A 25,343-nucleotide genomic window follows, 5' to 3' on the forward strand; every position below is an offset into this window, starting at 1 on the left:
TGGGGCAGAAATGGTCTAAGTACAATTTCCCCCCCAGGGCAGCGACCCTTGCCTGATGGGTCGCTACCCATCTCTAAAAAAACAAAGAAACAAAAAAAAACCACAAAAAAAATTTGCCCTGGTGCCTAGAGGTTTCTGCCCCCTCTGGGGGCAGATCGGCCTCATAATAGGCCGATCTGCCCCCAGGGGGGCAGAAATGGCCTAAAATAACTTTCCCCCCATTCCCCCCCGGGAGCGACCCTTGCCTACGGGGTCGCTCCCCCTGCGTGACATTGGCGCCCAAAAACAAATCCCCGGTGCCTAGTGGTTTCTGCCCCCTTGGGGGCAGATTGACCTAAAATCGGCAAATCTGCTCCCTAGGGGGGGCAGAAATGGCCTAAATACAATTTGCCCCCCAGGGGAGCGACCCTTGCCTGATGGGTCGCTCCCCATCTCTAAAAAACAAACAAACAAACAAAAAAACACCAAACATTTTTTTCCCCTGGCGCCCCCGGGGGCAGAAATGGCCTAAAATAAAGTTGCCCCCCCAGGGAGCGACCCTTGCCTAAGGGGTCGCTCCCCGTGCGTGAAATTCACGCAAAGAAAAAACTCCCTGGTGTCTAGTGGTTTCTGCCCCCCTTGGGGGCAGATTGGCCTCATCAAAATAGGCCAATCTGCCCCCAAGGGGGGCAGAAATGGCCTAAATATAATTTTCCCCCAAGGGGAGCGACCCTTGCCTAAGGGGTCGCTCCCCATCTAAAAAAAATAAAAAAACATAAAAACAAAAAAAATTGATGCCTGGTGCCTAGAGGGAGTGACCCTTGCCCAAGGGGTCGCTCCCTTATGATAACTTCACAAAAAAAAAATATCCCTGGTGTCTAGTGGGGTTTCAAAAGCCGGATTGCAAGCAATCCGGCATTTGAAACCCTGGGAGAGACTTCAAAGGGAAGGATATACATTTCCTTCCCTTTGAAGCCCCTCCGGGCCTCCCCCAGTGATTGAAAGAGAAATGCTTTGCATTTCTCTTTCAATCGCGCTGGATGGCTTCCAGCGCGATGGGGGAGGCCCCTGTGACAAATCAGCGCGCGCTTGCACACTGACGTCACAGGGGGGCTGGGGGGGGTTAGGGGGTGGAAGGGGAAGGTCTTCCCCTTCCATCCCCTCCTTGGGGGGGAGGGGGATGCAGGGGGGGCGCGCTAGAGCTTCCCCAAGTTCCCCTGTGCCTTGGACGAGGTGACCTCGTCCAAGGCAAAGGGGAACTGTAGCCTTGGACGAGGTCACCTCGTCCAAGGCACAGAAGCGGTTAAGCATCAGCACATGCTAGCCATAGATATAAAAAAATGTCTGCTAATTTGCTATCTTAGTGAGTTTTTGTGAACCACAAAGTAACGATTCACCAAGTCACTTAGCAAAGTTTGCTAATATGCAACTCAGGTCTCAGTAGCTAGATCACAAAGGCAATAGGTTTGTGATTCCTCAAAATGTGCAAATTTTGCAAATTCACAAAGTTCTTGGTATGTCAGTCTATAGTTCTGACTGTTCCGCTTGGCACCATCAGTGCAAAAGCAGGGTTTCACCTTCCAGGAGGCAAAGTTACAAAGATCCTTCAGTGCTCACCTACTGATGGCACCCAAAATACTGACAAAGGCCAGAAAAAAACTTCTGTTTTCTATTGTAGGAGGCATAATTCTATTTTGCAAGGAGGGATGAAGACCACAGGCGTAGCAAAGGCCCCTGCAGCCTATGCGGTGCGGTGGGGGGAGTTCCAGGGGTCCCTCTCAACACAGTATCCGGGCCTGAGAGATCCTGAATAACTCCAGAGAGAAGCCCTCTGTGTACTTTATAGGGGCACCCCCTCACTTTTCGTTACGCCACTGAAGAATATGCACATCTCAGAGAAGTTCACTGGCTTCTGATACATAAATGAGATCAATTTAACCTCCTCACACACACATTCAAGGCACTACACAACTCAGGTCCCACCTACCCGAACAGTCGCATGTCCTTCCACCAACCACCCAGGCACTTCCGCTCCACAGTATTCCTACTCACATGCATCCATGTATAAACAGAACTAGATAAGGGAGGTGGGCTTTCTCTTACATCACTCCTAAAGTGTGGAAGAGCCTCCCACTCATCATCTAAGCCTCTTCCTCTCTTCTTGAATTCCACAAGAAGTTGAAGATCTGGCCTTTCAGTTAACCAACCTACCCTAGGCAGAGCTAGGTACACACACCGGCTGAGCATCCGGATTCTCTCAAGGGTGATAGTGCACTTTAAAAATACACATACCAATACACATAGCACTATTCTTGTGGAAGAGTTTGAATGTTTGAATGGAGAAGATTTGACCATTAACAAGTCCCTATTTGAAGCATGCTAGTTTATTCTATAAGTGGCTGCTGACCACAACATGAATTAAAAATAGTATTTATATCATTTTGACATGTATGCATCAAATTATTACATTGAAGTCAAAGTCAGAATTTTACTAGTGAATGTTATTTCCATGCTAGTAGTTATGCTTGTGCATGTGGATCACATAATTTTTATATAACATTTGTGATACTTCATGCATATTTTATGGAGCCTCATGCTGTATAACGTGTCAACTGACTCCCAACAGATGAGTTCCTAAAGATTTTATGGCAAATTTTTGTAGCAGCGATCTGTACAGTTTGAGTTTTGCCAGGGAGCCAATCTGACTTGTAAGCAGAATTGACATCAAGTAGTAATACTGCAGCCCCAATAAGTAATGCACACTTAAAAAACTCATGCATATGCTACCTGCCACTCTTACTGAATTAAAAAATTAAGCCTCCTCTGCACGTTTTCATGTAAATATTGAAAATCTTGATTAAGGGGGAGCAGTTTATTCACAAAGGCATTTTTGAGTATGTAAAGTAGTGTTACTGAAGTACTCTTTTACGTACTCTTTCATGCAAATTAGTCCCCAAACGTCAAAAACTGGAATACCCATATATTGCTGGCCCAAACAGAAAGGGTTAAGTGCTTGGTGGACTTTTACTGATAGGAAGCTGGATGTTTTTGGGCCGATTCACAAAGGGAAATGCTCATGCACAGATATCCACATGCATAGATCTCTACTACGCCTAGGAGGAGATCTTTGCATGGATGGTATTCATCAATTTCCAGGTCCACCTAGTAGTAGAATTACTACTCTTCACCAATCACATGAAGAGATGGAACCTTCTACAATGGAAATTAAGGGGCATATTTATCATTGTGTTGCATCACCCTTGCATCACACAAGGGGGACCAAGGGTGACACAACAACAAAGTCAGATTTATCAAGTCATGCAAGGCCACCTTGCATGGCCCTGAGTGGCTTGATAAATCTTAAGTAATGCACTCAGTATAAATCACATACTTTTGTTACTGTGCCTCAGTGAAGTGTTCCGTGGGTGAAGTGCGGGTGTTCCGACGCATTCAGCCATTGATTTTGGCAAATTCCCAGATTTTCCCAACACTGGTAAACCTGGGAGTGAGTCAAAATGCTACGCCTTACCGGGGAGGCAAAACAAGGACAAATATCTTTATTTCTTCAAGTTGTCTCTTCTTTCTAAGTGTTCTGCAGCACACTTGGACAAATAAAAATGCCTCTGAGGATTGTTTTTGTGCATGAGGATGCCTCTTCCTAAAACAATCCTGCCAGTAACACGGGCACCTGTGCACCATGGTGCAAGGGTACCTGTATTGGCTCAAGGCAGAACATTGTGCACCAGTACAAGGAAAGGACAGAAATGCACTGTATCATGGCAAATATGCAAATTCCTGCCCGATCCATTTCACAAAGAGCAGCACATCAAGGTAACTTGCTGCATAAATAATGAGAAATTTGCTCCTTAGACCACGACTGTGGTCAGATTTTTACCATATTCCTTTTTGGGGAGATCTCCACCTCTGAGGTCTGAATGGAAGACAGTAAGAAATCAACACTTACCTGACCTAATCACAAACACCTGGCGCACATTATCATTCAAAGCATATAAAGTACAGTCCATAGTCTCTTTTCTGTTCCCCTTGGACTATGTGACACTACAAACAGGATGCAGACAACCCTCAAAAGGAAGAGGAACATCACTGAGGAGGAGGCAGAGTTTGTAATTTTCTTTGTAGTTTAGCATTACAGGGCACTACATTGTCTGCATCCATAAAACTGTAGTGGAACTGTAAAGGGTGCCATGGCCAGGAATTGGCAGACTCCATCAATGCATTGAGGGTGAACTCACGCAATATGGTGCCCTCAAGAACAAATGGAAATGCAAAAGGAGGCAGGTGAAAGAGACATTCTCCATAATACTGATATCAAAGCCCTTGGTTGAGTTGGATTGAGCCTTTGTCTCACCCTCCTTAGACAGCATATCTTCACCACCAGGCATCCTAACCTATTGTGTGTCCTGCCAGCTAAGGGAATCCTAACATCAGACCAAGTCAGAAAACAGATCCCTCTTTGTAAACAGAATACCCTAATCCACACTTGTGTCTCACTCTTACCTCCCACTACAGATGGGTAGAGATATGACACTTTTAACACATGCACTGATTTTTGCAAACCAAACCAAAACTGATTTTAAGGTAATGAATAGGCTAACATGTATGCCTTAATTATTTTAAAAACAGTCAACATTTCAAGGACATTGGTAGCATCTCGTGGAGAAGTAGTACCATCTACAGTGGCAGTGGACATTCTACAAACACCAATTTGCCTCACTTATGTCTATCATAATTCCAAAATCCAGTCCTTTGTACAGTTTGACTTTATATCCAGCACTGATATGACTGTCTATTTATTATATGTTATGTTGAATGTACTCAGCATGTATTACATTGATAATCCACAGCCTTATTTTGGTGACTCTTGGCATGTCCTTTCAATTTACCCAAGTCCTGTGTTGTCTGCCCATCAGCCAAGGGCCAACACCTCCTATATTGTGCTCCCAAATTTCTCTCTATAAAGCTCTAGGATTTCTTTACTATTACTTTAAATTTAGTCATAAATATAAATGCCTTGTTTGTGATTTTTGAAGTGTAAGGGTATATGATTTACATGTATTATAGAAAGTCACTAAATACAGCCTTCCTTGTGTTAATTTCTCAGAAAGGTCCACTTACACTTTCCTCTTGCTTCTGCTCAGTAGTCATGAATGTTGCTGTCTCCAAATGCCAGCAATAACATTCATAGTGCTACTGCTGCTGCTACTACAGCAACTACTGTTACTACAGCTACTACTCATACTAACAACATTGATAATAATATGATAGTAATTGTTAAAGTATGATCTTGGGACACATACATTTGTTCTTTACTTGGTGGAACAGTGATAGACAACTACTCTCAGCAAATGTTATCTGAGGGTAGACCTACCTCAAGAGATAAATTAGTCTGGACTGGCACACCGGGGACCCCCACACACACCCTATGAGCTCTTACTTGTAAGTAGTCCATCCTTCTGCTATGTTTCATCTGAATATGTTTGATTCTTTGACCCCAGACAACTCATATTTGGACCTCAGTAGTGATGAGGCCTCGTAAATAGCCCCCAACATTATGTACCCCTTATTAGCTCAAACCGTTTTGTCAATTAAATAGACACGCTTGACCATTTGCCAAATTAATTATCATGTATGTACTTACCAAATTTAAAATATATGCATGCAGAGAAAGGAGAAAGTTTCTCCTCCCAAGTCTAGGGCACAAACTGCAACATAGCCTGCTACTGTGTCTTTAAAAGAAAAAACACAAGGCATTTTGGGGGTTATTCTAACTTTGGAGGAGTGTTAATCCGTCCCAAAAGTGACGGTAAAGTGACGGATATACCACCAGCCGTATTACGAGTTCCATAGGATATAATGGACTCGTAATACGGCTGGTGGTAAATCCATCACTTTTCCGTCACTTTTGGGACGGATTAACACCTCCTCCAAAGTTAGAATAACCCCCTTTATACCTTTTAAAAACATGTTTTATCACTAATGTGTAAGTCAACAATAAATGTGTATTAAACAATTATGTGTAGCTGCTCAGTGCATAATTTTGTAAATTAAAATGTTAGTACTATTGTGGTATTCTGTACATGTAATGCAATGACTCCTCGTGATGTCTAGAATGTTAGAGATGTTGCTAGGATGGAATTCTGTGTCAGAACATCACCTCAGATGACAGTTGCTGATCGTGGTAGCTGGCGTGGGTTTCTGTATCTCCTGAAGCTTCATTAAAAATGCACTTTATGACTACCAATCTGTGGTAACCTTCAATTCAGAACTTAATAACTATGGGCCATATGTACGAACACATTTTCCCATTGACACAGAATGGGAAAAACCCTTTGCTACATCTGGCCCTATATAGCTGCAACAATAAAAATAACCTGGGCTTTAGAAGCAATGTTTTGTGAAGTAGCTAGAGCCAGCTGTAATCTTTTGAAAGTAACCTTTGAGCTAAAAATCGAAGTTCGCTAACTTGTGTTAAAAAGTAGCTAAAATCGTGGGACTTGATGTACAAAGGATTTGCAAGTTGCAAACAATTTCTAAAACAGGTTTGCAATTGTAGAAATGGCTAGTGCAGTGTGTTACATATAACTTCGGTAAAACTGCTTAACATATTTTAAATCTATCAATTTCTCCATTTGTAATTTTTGTAACATTTCCAAAATTGTGAGTTCCAACTAATGAGTTGCAATATGTTTGTAATAAACATTCACAAATTACGAAGAGTTACAAAAAAACAAATAGCAAGTATAAATTAGCATGAAGATGAAACAGGTTGTAACATGATGCTAAGTATAAAAGCTCGCCCAGAAAGCAACAGCAACTTTCACAATGGCAGCACTCTACATTACGGTGGGAAGGATGCACACTCTCAGAGTACAACAGGGCAGAAGGAGGAAAAGCGGAAACATTTTTAGTTTGTGGGTGACCTTATTTGAGCAAACAGGTGAGGAGGTGTATAGTAGCAATATATGTACTAATAAAGGCGACTTTTAACATGACTACAGAATTGCAGCGTATTTTAGAGAGGAACGCCCAGTGTAGTGAGGCTAGGCATACATACATTCAAGTATTGTGTAGTTTACCTCTCTCTATCTTACTCTGGAACTGACTACATTTATGGAAATATTAAAAGTCAACACTCTCAATGTGCAGGTGGTGTGTAATGTATCAGACCTCATCAGTGATGAATTTGCCCCATCGCTGATATTGAAGAACATATTCCAGGAAGCGCATATATATATATATATATATATATATAATTGTAAATATATAATGGATGTTACAGGTGACAGTACAGATTCCTTATGCCCGTGGACACTAGCATCATTCTTTAGTCCACAAACTATGGGAGAGGGGAAATACAATCACGCGCACAGGTAACCATGACCTGTAATAGAACAAACAACTGATTTGCTTAAAAGGAGGTTTTGCTGTCTGCATAAAAGTGGGGTGCACTGGCATATGATACAACAGCTTGCTGTAAAATTAAATCGTGTGTGCGATGTTGCTCAGTATTTGAATAAGAGAAGGCATGCCGGTGAATCAGCTTCTGATGAATCAGACTATGAACAGGAACATCTGCTTTGACCTCCTTCCTCAGGGCAGGATGCTTTCAGGGCCGCTGAAGAATGAGCACGGAGGATTGGCGTGTCAAAGACATATGCTTTTAGATAGTAGTCTGTTGATATGTTTCGATAATTCTTCTCTTAAATACAAGTGTTTTTAAAGTAAATGTAAACTAAATGAATGACATTGTTTTGTTGTTGTAATAAAAATGCCAAATAAGGAAAAACAATGTACAATAGCAAATACTTTACATACATGAGCAAGACATATTATTCATATTTTGATTTTCTAGTAAGAGATCACCAGTGCTTAATTTAAGTTGGTGGTTGCAGGTGGGTTCACCAGCACTCTAATTTTTGGGACTGGGACTTATTTTGTAATCATTGGCTTTTCACCCAGAACAGCAAAGCAGAAGAGGGGAAAATGAGAGGAATAATAACACTGAAAAACAGTTTAAAAGAGAGAATATGGTATGAAAAATCAGCAAGAGTGAGATAAACGGGCATGGAGTGTATGGTGGTGGGTGATCATGGAGTGTATGGTGGTGGATGATCATGGAGTGTATGGTGATTGTGATCAATGATAGCATTTAACATGTCACAAGTTATGTAATATATGAGGTCAAAAGCATTGCATGGCAGGAGTGCAAGATATGCTTAGCTAAGTAAACTATAACCTGTGAAATTAAGTGTTCCTTTGTTTTCAAACCATAGATTTAATTTTATTATAAGGCCTAACTATAACATCACTTTTTTTTTTTAAATATCTTTGTTTTTCTTTAACTGAAGGTAAGACCTTTTTGCCATGCCTAACTATGACAGCACATTAACTTTTGTTTTATTCAGTGAATTTCGATGTTTTATGTTTTTCTTACTTAAAGTAAGATCTTATTACCATACTAAAATATATTGCCATTTTACCCTTAAGCTTTTTCATTGTATTCACCTACGTCTGTAACTAAGCATGGAATGAGCCCACTACCTGTGCACAGCCACCACCATGTTGATGGCCAACCCCCCACAATCACACAACCCTCCACCCCCCCCAGACACTCACCCCACATTTTTTGTTTTTGTTGCACAGTACTCCCCTAATACCACTGCATAAACAGCACTCCAAAGTACTGTGGGAAAGTACAATCTTAATTTTTTATTGTTTTTACACTCTTGCCGTACTCTGCTGTACATCTGCGTGACCACTTATAGGGCCACGGGGAGTCCCAATGTAATTCCGCATTACCTCATCGTACCAGCACAATTTCTTTTTAATGTTGACCCCAGGTAAGAGCGAGTGGGTCAAGGTGCCCATACCCTGCCCTATTATACCTTATTAAAAATAAAATATTCAGAATAAGGAGACCAAGTCTCTGAGTCCTACAAAGGCTGCTGCAACATTGCTATTGATGCCCACTCAGACAATCACTTTGCTTTATGTTATTTAATTTGAGCTACCACTGGAGTACGTACCTGCAAGAAATCACTATATATTGAGCTTAATTTCCTAAAAACGACTGAACAGATTTACACAAACTCACAAAATGCATACTTTCTGAGTAAAGACCTAACTTTCTGCGAAATTGGGTATACTTCTGTTCAGCTGTTTTTTTCTGTCACTACTTAAAAGTCATATGGGAATTTCTTTGATGAAAATGTATTTGGGGACCCCCTCTTTTTCTTGGTCCCGCTTGATGGATTACCTCAGAACGTTTCAGGAAACAGCTGAAGTGAATGAATTTTTTTGTGAACATTTTTGTGAAGGTTTGTTAAACTGCACCAAAGATGTTAGGAAAACAAAAAACATTCTTCCTATGGAAACTCTGACCTAACTTTAAGTACACATCAGTAACCTCAATCCGCTGATTGTGCTATAAGTAAAATATGATTACAATCTCTTTGGATAAAATGTTTCTTGTAAATCACATCTTGCTATTATAGTGGTGTTGTAATGTGTTAAGTGCAAATTTAAAATTAATGTACCAGTTGCTTTCTTGCTTGAACTTGAGGAGTCAGTGGATGATACTTCTGTTACTGCCTCTGGCTGCAAAGATGTTTCAATTAATTGCTCTAAAGCATATCATTGTGTTTCTGTGATTTTTCCACTACCTGTTTCAGCAGCCTCCTGTCTCATGCTGGCTAGTTTTTCTTTGGCTCAGGACGTTAGGTCACACCAATGTTTTTGGTCTCTTCCACATTCCTACTTGTGACCCCATAGCACCAAATCAGTTCTGAATTCTTGTCCATATTTGCCTTTTAATAGCCTCTAGAATTATTAGTGAGGCCTTTCAAAAAACCTAAACATCTGTCACTTTATGCAATTCATTCTGGAACCAATATTACTGTTTCTTTACCATTGCACTTTCTTTTTCTCTTCTTGGAAACTTGTCTAGTGCCTCCTGGCTTGACATTCCGTAGACCTTTAGAATGCAGAGGCAAGGTGTATTCTTCTCACAGGCTGTAAATAACTTCCAGGGACTAGGATACTATCATTAACTGACACCAAAGATTTGCAATTTGTAAATTCTTATTTAGGGTTGGCAAATATCAGGAATTTGCTTTTTGGTATAATTTATGTGTAGTACACACTATTAAGCAGTTCAGAGATAGTGATTTAATTACTATGCTGTTACTGAATCACAAAAACATATTTTCATACATCAGGCCTTCAATTTGTTTAGCCCATTAATAATTATGCTAGGTAAAATCAATGAACACATTAGATTTGTATTACATACTGTGCTAAAATATGTTGTGTGAAACTGTCACTAAACTATTTAAAAGTATTATCAGTATTAATATAGAGGCTAACTCAGGAACAAAGGGAGTCATTAAAAAAACAGTAACATCAAAAGAAGTAACAGAACTGATAAAAACACTAAAAGCATCCAAATCACTGGGCACAGATGGGCTCCAGCAGAATAATGCCAAGCATACACTGACCTAGCAACAAACAAGCTACTCCAAGTATATCAGGAGGTGGTATTAAAAGATGTCTTACCAAAAATGTTAAGAGACACTCTAATAATTTTTAAAGCAGGGAACAGACATGACTTATCACAAGGCATACAGACTATTATTGAAGCTCAAATTAGATAATAAAATCTTTGGAAAACTTTTAGCAATCATATTAATAAGTGTTGATGGTCCTCTTGTCAATTGACATTGAGAAGGTATTTGACACAGTGTCATGGCTATGCATGTTGCAATTATGATTTTTTGCCACTTGTTCATGAACCTGATTTCACTACTATAATCAAATCCATTTGCCAGAGAAAGAACAAACAACACTATATTAGAAGAATAGGAACTGGAAAGAGGGACTGGACAGAGTTGCCCATGACACTCCTCCTATTTGCCCATGCAATAGATCCATTGGTATGTCAGCTAATACAGACATGGAATGATTGGGCAATAGAGATATATGAACAAGCATATGAGGTTTCTTTATATGTGCAGAGAATCTGCTTGAATAGTTAGTGAGACCGGCAAAGTTAGTGGGACTGCTGATGCAAGATCTGAAAGGTTTTCGTAAACAGATTGGGTTATGTATAATTAAGGAAAAAAAAAAATTTGTCCAGTAGGGGCACTGAAGCAGACACCAGTAGACAGAACCGAAAGCAGAAATTCTATGGGAGCCGGATTTTTTCAGACATCTCGGAGTCACAATAATGCATTCAAAACAATAATGGCTACTGAGAGACATCAATATGTCTATGAAATTCTGTACAACACTACCACTTTCCATTGCAGAGAGGATAGTGATACCTAAAATGGCAGTGTAATCTAAATTTCTAAATCTATTTCAATATACCACAGCCCCAATTCCACAAACTGGTCTCAGGAAATTAAGGTAAGCTGGGATGAGGCTAGTCTGAGGAAGAAAAATACGCAGAGTAAAAAGTGAGATATTGCAATGTACATATGAAGTAGGAATCTGGGGCTTCCGGATCTAGAGACATATTAAGAGACTGCTCAGTTGCAGTATGCCATTAGTTGGTATGATGAAGAATACAGCATATACAATGGATTGCTAAGAGGGATACCACCAAACAATGAGTTGGCATTAAGCTTGTTTGAAGCGAGCAACATAGACTGGGATAAACACCCACGTAATTAATATGATGACAAGTGTGGAAAATATTCCAAGTATGATTGGGTACCACAATTCCCTGTGCAGAGCAAGCCCTAGTATTGGAAAATAGAGAGACAACTAAGCATTGTGAGATTGAAAATGAGGAGGAGGGTGTTCATCAGTGAAGAAATCTGCATGAGATGGAGGTGCTGGAATCACCAGAGAAAGAAGTAGAAGTTTTCCAATTGACGACTGGACAGTTTTTACAATATTGTGCAATCTGCGGAATCACAAGAATGATATGGGGAATGCTGGAAGCGGTAACAAGAATCTCATATTCACTAGAGTTAATACTTAAGGTAGGCCAAGGTAGGGAAATTATAACCTGACTATACACAGCCATATGAATGGATAACACAAATCCCAGACAAAAGGCTCAATAAAAATGGGAAACAGATTGTGAACCTCATTCACTGACAAAATGTGGGAAGATCTCTATTACATAAAGGCTGAACAGCTAGTAAAAAGATTCAGGCTGCTTCAATTTAAGGTTCTTAGTAGGAAATAAATGAGAAATGAATCCTATGTAAAGAGTTGAATGCTCTAAGTGGAATCAAATAGAAGCAATATTTTACCATTTCACATCAGATTGCCTAAGAGTACATGACTATTGGAAATGGGAGTTAGATATAAACCAAGTATACACACAGTTCTGCCATTACAAATGCAAGTGTGTCTCTTAGGTATAGGAGACACACAAACAAAAAACAAGACAAAGAGAAAATTCCTACATTTCATAGTCCTGCTCTGTAAAAGCTATACACTGGTTAAGCCCTAAAACACTAAGATTTGAAGCTTGATTGAGAGATGTGGACAATGGTCATTAGAAGAGGAAATAAGAATGAAATTAGCAAAAGAAAGTGAGAAGCTGTCTGAGGCCTTAGATATATGGCATGTGTTAACTTGAAACCTTCAGAACCCATTAGATACACATCACTTTAGATCAAAAGTGTAGTGTAAGGGGTCAATTGTTAATTGAGAGACTAGAAAATCTGTAGATGGGAAATTGAGAAAATGATCAATGAAGGAGCTTGACTCATAGTTTATAACAATGTACACAGCCATCAACTATAATGATTTATGTTGTAAAATTGTTGACTGTAAAAAAAATAACACAGAATAAAAGTATTGTAAAAGAGTATTAAAAGTTTTAATTGGTCACTCAACCTATTCCATATATCGAAATAGCTTAAAAATATCGCCTGACAGCACTTATAAAAACTGTCATATTAGGTGTAATTTTTTTTATTATTAACACTAGAGATTATATTTTGACATTTATATCTCAAGCAAGGCAGCCTTAATTATACAGAGGTATTAGATATTCTACAGTTGATATTCTTGTAGGTCAATGTGTTTGACCTCAATATGCAATCCTGTATGGCCAAAGTTTATCATGTTCACCAAGGCCTGAATTGCACCAGGTGCAGGGCAAATCGTGTTTTCACCATCCCATCTAGGGCCAAAAACATGGCGATACACCACCAGAAGTGTGGCCCACATGCAGAAAATGCAATGAGAGGGTGGGTCGGAAATGTAATTTTGCTTATTTGGCAAAAAAAAACTGCACTTGATTAGTCAATTACCTCCAAACTTAGTTTCCGTTTCTCTGGAAAAGCCCAGTACACAATGTCTCCATGTGCATCTAGATATGAGTGAATAATACACTAATATTGTGTTTCTTCCTTAGAAAGTCAGTATTCTTCCCTATACAGGACATTGATTTTTAATTATTACACCAACTTGCCGAATTAAAAAGAATGCCGTTTTTGATATTTATTCTTAATTCCTCTGGTTTCTTGCAAAATATTAGAGCACTTCTACTCTCTCATTCAGTAACACAACATATGGCCAACTGAACTTCAAACATTGTCATTTTCATCAAGCTCTTAAAACTTGCAAATTCAGATTTTTCAGTGACATTGCTGCCTACAGTAACCAATACAGTTACAAACTTATGAACTGAGAACATATGATGTCATTTTATAAAAGAGGTGGTGCACTTGGAGAGCAGAACCCTCTTGGTTGATGTCTCAGCTCATCTTTTATACCACATATGTGCTTTGTTGATTTATTTATTTACTTGAATTGTTATTCACTGAATATTACTCCCTTTAGGAGAGGTGTAAAGAAGTAACAGGCTAATGTCTGGTGTGCACAAATATGGTAATTGAAAAGATTCTTGAGCAAGATTTCTTTAGATTTCCATGAAGTGTGTAAAGTGAAGAATGTGCCGTTCATGTGTATACGCAGTTCGTGTGCGCAATACCCAGCTTGTGCATGTAACTCCCAACTTTATACCAAGTCACCTAAATGTTGATGCTTATCATGTCATACATGTGCACTAAAAGCATTATCCATGCATATTGATGACATTTTGAACAACTGGTAACTCACTTATTTTCCTAAGCCTATAACTGCATTGTGCTGCAGTATACATATAATGCATTCACATACTTTGGAAAAATCTGATACTTTTTATAGTACTACTTTTATACAAATTTTACTTCTCTTAAATGTCACCCTTCCTAAAAACATATTGTTAATTGTTAATAATGCATTGACAGGTGCAGTTCTCTTCACATTCTCTACAACTCGCAGAAGGTACATCTGAGTAAATTTGCTGCTGGGATATTTGTTTGAAGAGCCCCCTCAAATGTTTCTGATCATCTGAAAAATGACCACTTTGTGGGCGTAAGCTACATTTCCATATTCTAGAGCATATGACACCTTTGAAGGAATGAATACATGAATATTTATAGAGCACAATCTTTCACCGAAAAAGGGTATCTTGGCGCTATCATTTATACAAAACTGAGGACAAGGCCACTGAATAGGCCAAATGACAACAGAAGAGAAATGTTTTTCAAGTTTAAAGCCAGTATGAGATGAAATTGACTCAAAATTAATGGGTAGGGCATTCCACAAATGAGGGCCACATACGGTCAGGGATCTTCCACCGATTCTTAACTTGCTTACTACAATTTCCTAGACACTCCTAATTATTCATAATTTATATTTATGTGATGCATGTACGTTTATCTTGCATACCCAGGACTGTAGGACACATTTATCATGAGCACTTGACAATAGGATACAATATTTTTTGCATCAATCGCCAAAAATCTACTTGAGCTGAAGGAAAACCTTTGGCGACAGACAATGTAATTATGAACAGCATTCATAGCTGCAAAGTCACACTGTTCCTACCTCATACACAGCCACGTTGGAGTTCTCATATGTAGCAGAAATGCTCTTTGCTGACAGAGACATAGCTGTAGATCTCGTGCTTTTCCCATCAGAGTCACTCATGTTATCCAGGTTGAGTTTCTGGAAAAAAAATTAACAAAATGTAAACAGCCTCAGATGATGCATGCGATTAGTGCTTATCAGCCGACTTGAGACAATGAGGGATTATCAAGTGGGAATTTTGATGGCAACAAATATTGTAAACACAATATCGAAGGACAAACTATAGAAAGATAAGTATGTGTTGATTTTCTTTACATATCTAGCTTGGCAATATCAATATACATCTTCAGGAAGCATAGACGTGGAATTAACCAGATCAAATCTATATTCCACCTACATATATGCTTACCTTTTGATATTTTGTACCTCGATATTTGGTCCACTATATTGGCATATGTCAATGTCACTAGAGTCAATATTCTAAGGTACAATTGTATGTATGGATTCAACTATGCAGTTATGTTTGAAATATTTCTGATATTCAATTTCAAGGCCTACATTATACCCTTAATAAGTCCATGCATGTTATTGTTTATTTTTATTGCCATGGATGCGCACATTTAAATAAATGGGCTTGCCTGAGAATTGCCACACATCTGTTTCCCTAGGTAGGTGCTTCACGCAGTAATATTTCTAAATTAAGAAACCAGGACATGTTGCCTTGGGCATGGGTACCATTGGTGCAGCAGGTACTGGGGTTTACAGGTGTGAGGGCGCACAGTATCACATTTATGGGTGTTTTAATACCAAACTGAGGGATGGAGGGCCCATTTTCATTGTTTGCAAAAAAAAAAAACTATGTTACACCACTGCATGTTGCATGTTTAAGAAAATTTGAAATCTTTGATTTTCTATTAGCTGTCCTAGAAATGGAATAAATTGGATGCACGTGTATGCACATGTGCTAGGTGTATGTTTAAAAAAACGTCTCCTTCACAATGCACTTACCTTTATGCTTAACTTTGGGTTGATGAACGTGAGGTCATCGTGGCTTAATAAAATTCTATTTGGTCCCTTCACCAACTGGATCTGCCGAATACTATGCCTGAAAGAGAGAGAATCCTCATCAAACTGTGTAATATTCTGAGAATTGCAGGGGTCACAGTAAGACAGAGAATGCTAGAAACTGCTCAGCACTTGTATTACCTCCAACCAATTGCTTCATCCATCTGTATTCTGGGGCAAGATTTGCAGAGCCACTTGAGCTCATAAATCTACAAAAAGCAGGATTTATAAGTGTGTGGTAAGCACAAAATGATATCTTGTACCATTAAAAATGTTTACTTCTGAAGAACATTACCCTACACTAGTGTAATTTTCCTAGAGGTAAGTCCAAAGCAAGGGGTGGAGAATGCCTAACACTTTTTGGACATTCATATAGTGGCAGGTCACAGGAGGGAAAAGAGGCAGCGCGGGCAGTGGCGGGACAAAAAAAAGAAAAAAAACCTACCCTTTGCGCCATTCCACTCCTCCACCACAGGCACAGGTTCCCAGCCTGCCCTACGTCCAATCCTAACGCTGCAGCAAGAAAGCAGTATCAGGATTGAATGGAGTGCCCAGCCAGGGTGCCCCAAGGCAGAGTGGAAGTCTCCAACCTGGCAACGCAGAGCCGGGTTAGAGAGAGCCTAATGTGCATGTGTGTTTGACCGGCCCGAAATGGCCAGCCAAACATACATGCGCACTCAACATAGTTTCTTATAGTTTTCTTGTAAAAGTTTTGCAGCTGCTGCTGGGAGGTGGTGAGGTGGGGGGAAGTAGAGACGCTCTGCTGCCATACCAGAGGAGCCACCGCTGAATTCACACACTTTGCTCCAGACCTTTTCATTCTAGGAAACCATTCAAGATTTTCTCCTGGGCAAGGGATAGAGTTAATCCTTTTCTAGGGTGTGAAATGGAATGCAACACCTATAAACTTTGAAGGAACGTAGAGGGAAGGGTTTCTTCAGTGGAATAAAATAAATAAATAAACAAACAACAAATAAATAAATTACACCGCTTTCCATAATGTGGATTTTTATTGCGTGTTTAATGCCGTATCACAACATACTAAAATAAACACAAACATTATGTCACAGACTTGCTTAGTAGTGAGCCTAGAACACTGCAAATGGAGCAGCTTTCCAGGAAAATTTCTGCAAACATTTGTGAGTTGCATACCAAAAGCAAGTAAAACAAGGCCCATGGGAAGCGCAAAACTTCACACGTAGATTTACGTTTTTTTTGTCAATCAACAATTATTCTTGACTCCGGCAGGCAGCATTTAGTAAACTGATCTTACGTTCCTATCAGATTCATATCAACAGAAGGGATCTCTGTGCATGACAAATCAAACTTTCTCTTTAATGAGAAGGAATCCCTTACCTTCCCACTAAGGAGGTTGTATGTCAGAATATCTTTAGAAAAAATATTGTCTGACGGAGAATTGTGGCTTAATTATTGTTTACAGAATGATCTCCCATTGGGTGGAGATCTTCTATTGTTAGGTCCAATTCGATTATCTTTTTTTAAATGATATTTAGACACAGTGTTTCATTCAGACACTATTTTAGTTACTATATTCAGGTACCACACCACTTTGAAAGCCTATTTTAACTGAATGCACACGGCCTGATTGTGGGTGTTCAGTATTAGAGCGATTTGCAGGTTAGTACCATATTTATTTGAAAGAAGAGAGGACTTTGACTAGAAATCATATGCAATTACTGACAGAACCACATTGACAAGAGCTTGCTTTTAAAATGTGAAAGCCAAGCTATTGGGTTGGCAAATGCTTGTTTGCTTTAGCATTGCCAAAAACGTATTAAAAAATTGAAAATGTTCACTTGTGTATCATGATTCATTTCATTTACATTTTGTCTGCCTAAACACAAAAACATTCTTAGAAGTTTTGAAACTTGATTTGGAGAACACAATAACTTTGAAATCAACGTTTTGCTAGATAGTGAAAGTTGCTTTGGAGAGAATAATTTTATCAAAGGTTAAATTGGAGCAAACCAATTCTACATTTTGCAACTTCATGATATGCAAAACATATAGATTGGCACATTCATACTAAAAGTACAAAATGTTTTAAACGTCTACCAAACAGAAAGTGAGTGCTTGAGTGTTGTGCTCAGAGTTTGGATGCATTTGAATGTTCGTATTTGCGTCTTGAGTATTCATGCATTATGTTTGAACTGAAACTGAAACTGAATGTGAACATCAAAAGACAATTTATAATTCAAACTTGCTGATTCTGATTGAATGTGCCTTAATGGATCTGTTGAACATGTATTTTTAGGTTTAACATGTCCAGGTAGTGAAAAACTACTGAATTCGTTTTTCACTACTGCAAGGCCTATCTCTGTTATAGGATAACATAGGAATTCCCTTAGAACAACCTTTGAGTGTAATTTCCCACTGGAAACAGATAGATTATCAGAGTTTGGTTTCTCTGGACTTACAATTTAAAACACATCTTTTAGTAAAGTTGTTTTTTGAATTGCTGGTCTGAAAATGCTACTTTTAGAAATTTTGCATTTTCTTACTTTAACCATCCTGTGCCTCTATCCGTCTCTGAATTCACATCTGGGGTAGATGGCAGCTGAGCTTTGTGCATTCTCTACAGACACTCACACACAAAGGGATCTTGGGTGTGAAATTTGCATCTGGATGGCCCATCACCAGGCTGATAGGTCTTCCTTGGCTGGATGGGAAGGAGGACACCTACACCTGAATAGGGATGTGCCTCTCCTCAAATAAAGGGATGCATACTCCCCTGTAAACTGCCTGGAGCCAGGAAAGAAAGGGAAGAGACCTTGTGATCTTCAAAGGCCTCTTTGAAATCTCCCCCACTTTAAAGACACATTTGGATATATATACTGGACCCTAAACCCCACCAAATCAGTTCACTTTTGGGTCACAAGGAGCTTCTGCCAAGACGAGGAGCTGAACTGCCAAGAGGGACTGCCACCTTGCTTTTTTTGCTTTGCTCTGTTGGCCTGCTGCCTCCTGTTTGCTGGGCTATCATCAGGGACCACCACTTTTCAACTTACTGTGCTGTGTTGGCCTCCTGATTGCTGCATTTTGTTGCAACTTTCTCTGCTGTGTTGGCCTCCTGCCTACTGCCTTTTGCAATGTGAAGGACTAAGCCTACTTTACAACCTCCTAACCTAAAGTAACTCCAAGGTTCCTGTTGGCTCGCCCCCTGTTCCTGGAAGTCTCAGGGCCATCAAAGACTTCCCTGTGCCAATGTTGCCATGAGACTACGAGTCCAGGACTTAGAAAGTGAATAAATTCTGTCTGCCTCATTTGAGGGACTGAGAGCTTTGCTTCATCCGAAAACCAGTGCTTCATTTGCAGGAGGCAGGTGCTTCAACCTGTGTAAATCAGTCTCAGGTCTTTGTTCCCCGAATGACATGACCATGCTGCAAGGACCCGTATATTGAGGGAGAAAAGCGCAGCTTCTGAGCTACGTGCTAATTGACTTCACCACACCCCTGGCCTGATGCGTTGCCAGGTTAACGCCAAGTACATCGATTATGTCACCAACACCTCAGCCGCTCTCAGCCCGAGCGAGGTGGCGGGACTGAGGACATCGCTGCCTCGGGAGCTCTGCTCTTGGCTAGCCCCTGCAAAGGTACTGCTGCCAGAGAATGGGCCTGAGCGGCCCCTGTCAGTTGTGTTGAACTTTCCACAAACTACTGCATCAAACTCATAGTAACCTGCTACAAAGCACTACTTGCATATCATGCTATTTTTTAAAATAGTACATAGTCCCTACCGGAATCATAAAACATCCGAATAACAGTGCGCAAGCACTTTAGAAAGAGTAATTATCTGCATGTTTTGAACGCCTATATCTTGACTTTTGTAGTTTTGGTCTCCTTTTGCACAGATACATTTTCTATATTTTTCTAAATTATTGTAGAGTCTTTTTTGTGGTGTCTGTTACTGTGTTGCTGGATTTAAATATTGCACAAACACTTTATGCATTGCCTTCTAAGTCAGGCCCGGTTGCTCTGTGCCAAGCTACCAGAGCGTGGAGCACAGGTTAATTTAGAGTGTATCTGACTTACCCTGACTAGGATTGTGGTCCCTACTTGGACAGGGTGCATACCTCTGCCACCTAGAGACCCAAGTTTTAACACTGGCCTACTTTTTAATTTCAGGAATAAGCCAGGAATACACATAACTTAATTGTGGATATTCTTGGAATTCAGGAGTATTTCAATAGACAGTAAAATATTTGTGAATTGGGCATATAGGTGCACGTTATTTTCTTTTGGTGATGTACGTATTCTCATTTTGAACACTATCACATTCCATACTAAATTGATAACAAAGTTGGTAAGAAATCAGACATCTGCCACAATTGCTGGCCTTTGAAAATTCTTTGAAGAATACTTTTATTTGGCTCAAATCTGAGAAGGAGAAATGGCATATGCCACTACTGAAATGCAACACTTTTACATGTGTAACATCCCTGTTCACATTCACATATTCAAATTCATTTACACAGATGTATAGTAATTTTATAAATACAGGAATCAAATATATATTTATTAAGCCAAAAACACAAACATAATTTTAATGACTGCAGAGTGTCAACATTTTTCACACCTAATAACTTTCCAATAATTTCATATCTGCCGATTTTCTTTTATTCTGAATCTGAACTTAAACACACTAATCATGTAATTGATCTATGCCCATTCTGTGCTAATCATTTACTCAAATCCTAAACTAAATGAATCCTACAGCAATAAGAGGCAATCTATGGAATAAGATTGACAAACAGTGTAAAATGCCAAACCATGAGCTTGCAGAGAAAATTCACTTTCTGAAAGAGTTAACCTGGGAGCGCAGATGCTTAATTACCAATGGGAAAAAAACATTCTGAGATGCCTGCTCTGCATGTCCAATTGTCAAGCATTCTCCCCCAGTACCGAGATCTGGTCCTAAATCCATTGCTTTTTTGGGGTCAAATCGATGCACAAATAAGTGAAACTTGGCTACCAAATATAGACATTAAGGAGGCAAAATACCATTCCTTATTTGTACAACCATAAACGGCGAAAATCTGCATTGTTGAATGGCACTTTCTCACTGGTAAATCCACCAGTACAGCAGAAAACCTGTGTGAGCCAATATGCTCTCAAGGCAAGTTTGCAGGTGGATCCACCTGTAAAAGCAGGTGAAGATAAAAACTCACAATCTTATGGGTATTGACAAAATCCTTCAAGTAGTTTCCAATTCTGAATATTTTCATGAATTTACTTTACTCTTGTCAAGGAGAGGTGTACCCATTTAATTGTACGCTTAAGCCTACATGAGTAAACTTCTGAGTTTTACTATGTTAGTATTATGAAACAGGTTTTAAGTATCTTATTCACAAAGACCCAAATTCAGTATTTGTTTTCATTGACTAATTGTTTCACAGATTACATACCTCTTCTGTGAATCAGGGAGTGTTCATGCTGTACAGCCTTCTCCCAAGCCTGGAATTAGGTGCGTTTGTCTCAATGGCATGTAAACAGGCTTTAATGACTAAGGGCCACCTGTACGAACGCTTGTCTTAGCGATTCCTAATTGTGATTTCCTGCGAATCGCAATTAGGTAATCGCTAATATAAATCTATGAAACCAATTAGAGTTTCATTTGTGATTCGTAGTGGGTTGCAAAAGGACATACCTCATAAGTATTAATGAGGTAGGGTGCAATTTGCGACCCATTAGGAATTGTAGCCACACAGGGATGGTGGTCTGCTGGGCTCAGCAGACCACAACATCTGTGATTGCTTTTGAATAAAGCAGTCATTTAAAAAAAAAAAAATAGCCCGTTTTCCTCAAAGGAAAATGTGATGCATTTAAAAAGAAAGAATTAAACTTTTAAGCTTTATCTTTTAAGAGTGGGTAGTGGTCTGCAGGACCACTGCCTTCTCTTGAAAATTATTTTCCCTACCATTCTCAAAAGGGAAGGGGTCCCTTAGGGAATCCTTCCCATTTGTGAATAGGTTACCACCAACTTTCTATTGGTGGTAAATTGTGAATGTTTTGTGACATTTCAGTCACAAAATAGTCATACATATTTTTCAGATTCAGTATTAGGAAGGGACACCCTCAAGACGCCCCTTCCTAATACCAAATGGCTTAACCCAAATTGTGATTCGGTATCAAAATACCAAATTACAGTGGCAAATGGGCTAATTCTGCAAATCGGCCCATTCCGGACTAGAAAAATGCTTTGTACATGTGGCCCTAAATGTCAAGAGTATTGCTAGACTTTTTATCCTTGGCGTTGTCTCCCATAACATTTTGCCTCTGTTCCCCAGGTTGTTGAAGTGTGCTGGACTCTGATTTTGCTGTTTTTGTTACTCTGGGCACTTTACCACTGCTAACAAGTGCTAAAGTGCAAGTGCTCCTGTACAAAATGTGTATGTAATTGGCTTATCCATGAATGGCATATTTGGTTCGCTAGTAAGCCCCCAGTGTAGTGCACTAGAGGTGCCAGGGCCTGTAAATCAAATGCTACTAGTGGGCCTGCAGCACTGGTTGTGCCACCCACATAAGTAGCTCTGTAATCATGTCTCAGACCTGTCATTGCAGTGTGTGTGTGTGCAGTTTTTAACTGTAAATTCGACTTGGCAAGTGTACCCACTTGCCAGGCCTAAATCCTCCCTTTTCTCACATGTCAGACCCCCCTAAGGTAGGCCCTAGGTAGCCCCAAGGGCAGGGTGCAGTGTATGGTTAAGGTAGGACATGTAGTATTGTGTTTTATATGTCCTGACAGTTTTTCACTGTTGCAGGGCCTGTCCCTCTCATAGGTTAACATGGGGGCTACCTTTAAATATGATTAAAGTGTAGATTCCCTTTGGGAGCGGATGGACATGTGGGGTCTTTGAGCTCAAAATTTCAAAATACATCTTTTAGTAAAGTTGATTTTAAGATTGTGTGTTTGAAAATGCCACTTTTTGAAAGTGAGCATTTTCTTGCCTATACCATTTCTGTGACTCTGTCTGTTTGTGGATTCCCAGTCTGGGTCAGTTTGACAGTTGGGCTGGTTGCACCTCACACTAGACAGTGACACAAAGGGAGCTGGGGTGTAGTCTGCATTTCCTGATGAGCCATCTGTGCTAGGAGGGAGGGGAGGAGTGTTCACTCACACTTGAAAGGGCTCTGCCTGCCCCCACACAATGCAGTCTCCAACCCCCTGGTGAGTGTCTGGGGCCTGGCCTGGGCAAGGCAGGATTTCACATTCAAGAGAGACTTTGCTTTGAAGTAGGCCTACTTCAAAGGAGAAAATGGGTATAAGAAGGGCACCCAAAACCACAGACTTTAGAACACTTCTGGAAACAAGAGGAACCTCTGCCTGGAGAAGAGCTGAAGAGCTGGGGAAGAAGAGCTGCCCTGCCTGAGACTGTGCTTTGTGGAGCTATCCTTCAGTTGCTGCTTCTGCCGGAGTAAGAGGGCAAATACTGGACTTTGTGTGCCTTCCATCTTGTGAAGATCTCCAAGGGCTTGATTTAGAGCTTGCCTCCTGTTGTTTGAAGTCTCAGGGACGGCAAAGACTTCTCTCTGCCAGCACCTGGAGTCTCTGGAGAGACTCCTACTCTGCCCTGTGGTGCCCAGCCTGTTCCTGGGACCCTGAAAGGAGAAGCTGGCAGCCTAAGAGGAAGAAATCCACGCACAGAACGCCCTGCGGGGAAAAGATTGACACAACTCCGATCTTCGGCTGAAGAAACGACGCGCCGCCGGCTCTGCAGCTGAAAATCGACACTCGCCGGAAACGTGACCGAAGAATCGACGCACGGAGCAGGAGAAATGGCATGCAGCATCGCTGACGGAGGCTGGGAGATCGCAACCCCCGCTGCATGGTTTTTGGATCATTAAGCAGATGGATTTCCGATGCAAACACCGCTGGGCATGTAAAAACAAGGCAAGGCTTGCCCGGACCCGATAGTGCTGACCGGATCGATGCAACGCTCTCCTGCGGAGAGAAGAAACTACGCGCCCGACCCGACGAAAGGAGAAACAACACAAGGTCTCGATCATGAGTGAAGTCGACGCATCGCAAGCCCTTTTTGACGGACACTCCCCCATGCGGGGTTATTTTTGACACACCCAAGGAACATTTTCACGCTTACAGTGTTAGTGTGTGTTTTAAACTACATAAAGACTCTTTATGCTTTTTTCTTGATAACTTGACTTGTGTGTTGTGGATTTTTGTTGCTTTGGTCTTGTTTTGTTTAGATAAATATTTCCTATTTTTCTAAACCTGTGTAGAGGTCATTTTGTAGTGTTTTCATTAAATTACTCCATGTGTTGGTACAAAAACTTTACACCTAGCACTCTGAAGTTAAGCCTACTGCTCTGCCAAGCTACCAAGGGGGTAAGCAGGGGTTAGCAGAGGGTGTTTCTCTTTTACCCTGTCTAGAGTGAGGATCCTTGATTGAACAGGGGGGTAACCTGACTGTCAACCAAAGACCCCATTTCTAACATTGGTGATCAGCGGTTGGGATATGGACTTGTATTTGTACTTGACTTACAATAATTAAGTGTACACTACTGTTTTGAGTGCAGACCACTACGTGACCACATACTACTTGTTTGGTGATCTTTGATTTTTCTCTTTTTGCTTGGATTTTTCCCTACATCGATTTTTGTGGTAATCCTTGATTGACTTCTGAACTTAATTTGGGAACTTTTTCTGCTTTTTGGAACTTTGCACTTTTGTTGACTTTTCATCATGTCCCAATCTGGAGATGCATCAGTTGGACCTGCTTTTGGCCTGGAGAAATTGGATAGCTATACCAAGTCTCAGCTAAAGCAGTTCTGTTAAAGTTTTGACTGTCCCATTAAGAGCTCATCCAAGAAGGAGGAGCTGCAAAAGGCGCTGAGTGCCTGGGTGACAGCCAAGAGCACTGAAGGGCACACAGAAAATGAGGGAGAAGAGGAGGAGGAGAAAGAGGATTCCATACACAATAGTATTGCGGGTGGGCCTGTTATGTCCAGGGAGAGGGTCTCCAGGGCAGGTAGAAGTGTCTCATCTAAGGGTATGACCCCTGAAGAATTGCAGGACAGACAGGCAGAGAGGAAGCACCAGAGGGAGCTGGAGAAAATGAGGATGGCCCTAGAAGAGAAAAAGATTTTGTTGGCTCATGAGCGTAGCTTGAGAAAGCTGGATCAGAGGAGCCAGTCTAGTAGGGATGCTGGCAGCCACATCACATTACAGCCTGAAAGGAGGGTGCACATTCCTAAAGATCTAGTGAAGGGTTACAAGAGGGAGGATGACCTATACTTGTGGTTCAATGGGTGTGAGTCTGCTCTCCATATGAATCTGGTCCCTGAAGCTCATTGGGGGCCGGTCTGTGGAAGCACTTTGAGGTAGAGGGATACACTGACAGCCTTAGGGGATGCTCAGAA

The 25,343-nt window shown here is 40.5% G+C and overlaps 1 protein-coding gene across 2 annotated transcripts in view; it reads right to left on the bottom strand.

Moving 5' to 3' along the window:
• LOC138249793 (retinal guanylyl cyclase 2-like) overlaps positions 1–25,343 on the bottom strand; it is a 361,038-nt gene that overhangs the window by 139,108 nt on the left and 196,587 nt on the right. For both annotated transcript variants that reach the window (XM_069203899.1, XM_069203897.1), the window contains exons 6-7: positions 15,889–15,985; positions 14,899–15,018 (exon numbers count right to left, since the gene is read on the bottom strand). In XM_069203899.1, the coding sequence (XP_069060000.1) occupies positions 14,899–15,018; positions 15,889–15,985 (217 nt within the window). The remainder of the gene's footprint in view (positions 1–14,898; positions 15,019–15,888; positions 15,986–25,343) is intronic.

The sequence above is a fragment of the Pleurodeles waltl genome, chromosome 8 (assembly GCF_031143425.1).
Source record: "Pleurodeles waltl isolate 20211129_DDA chromosome 8, aPleWal1.hap1.20221129, whole genome shotgun sequence".
NCBI classification, from domain to species: Eukaryota; Metazoa; Chordata; class Amphibia; order Caudata; family Salamandridae; genus Pleurodeles; species Pleurodeles waltl.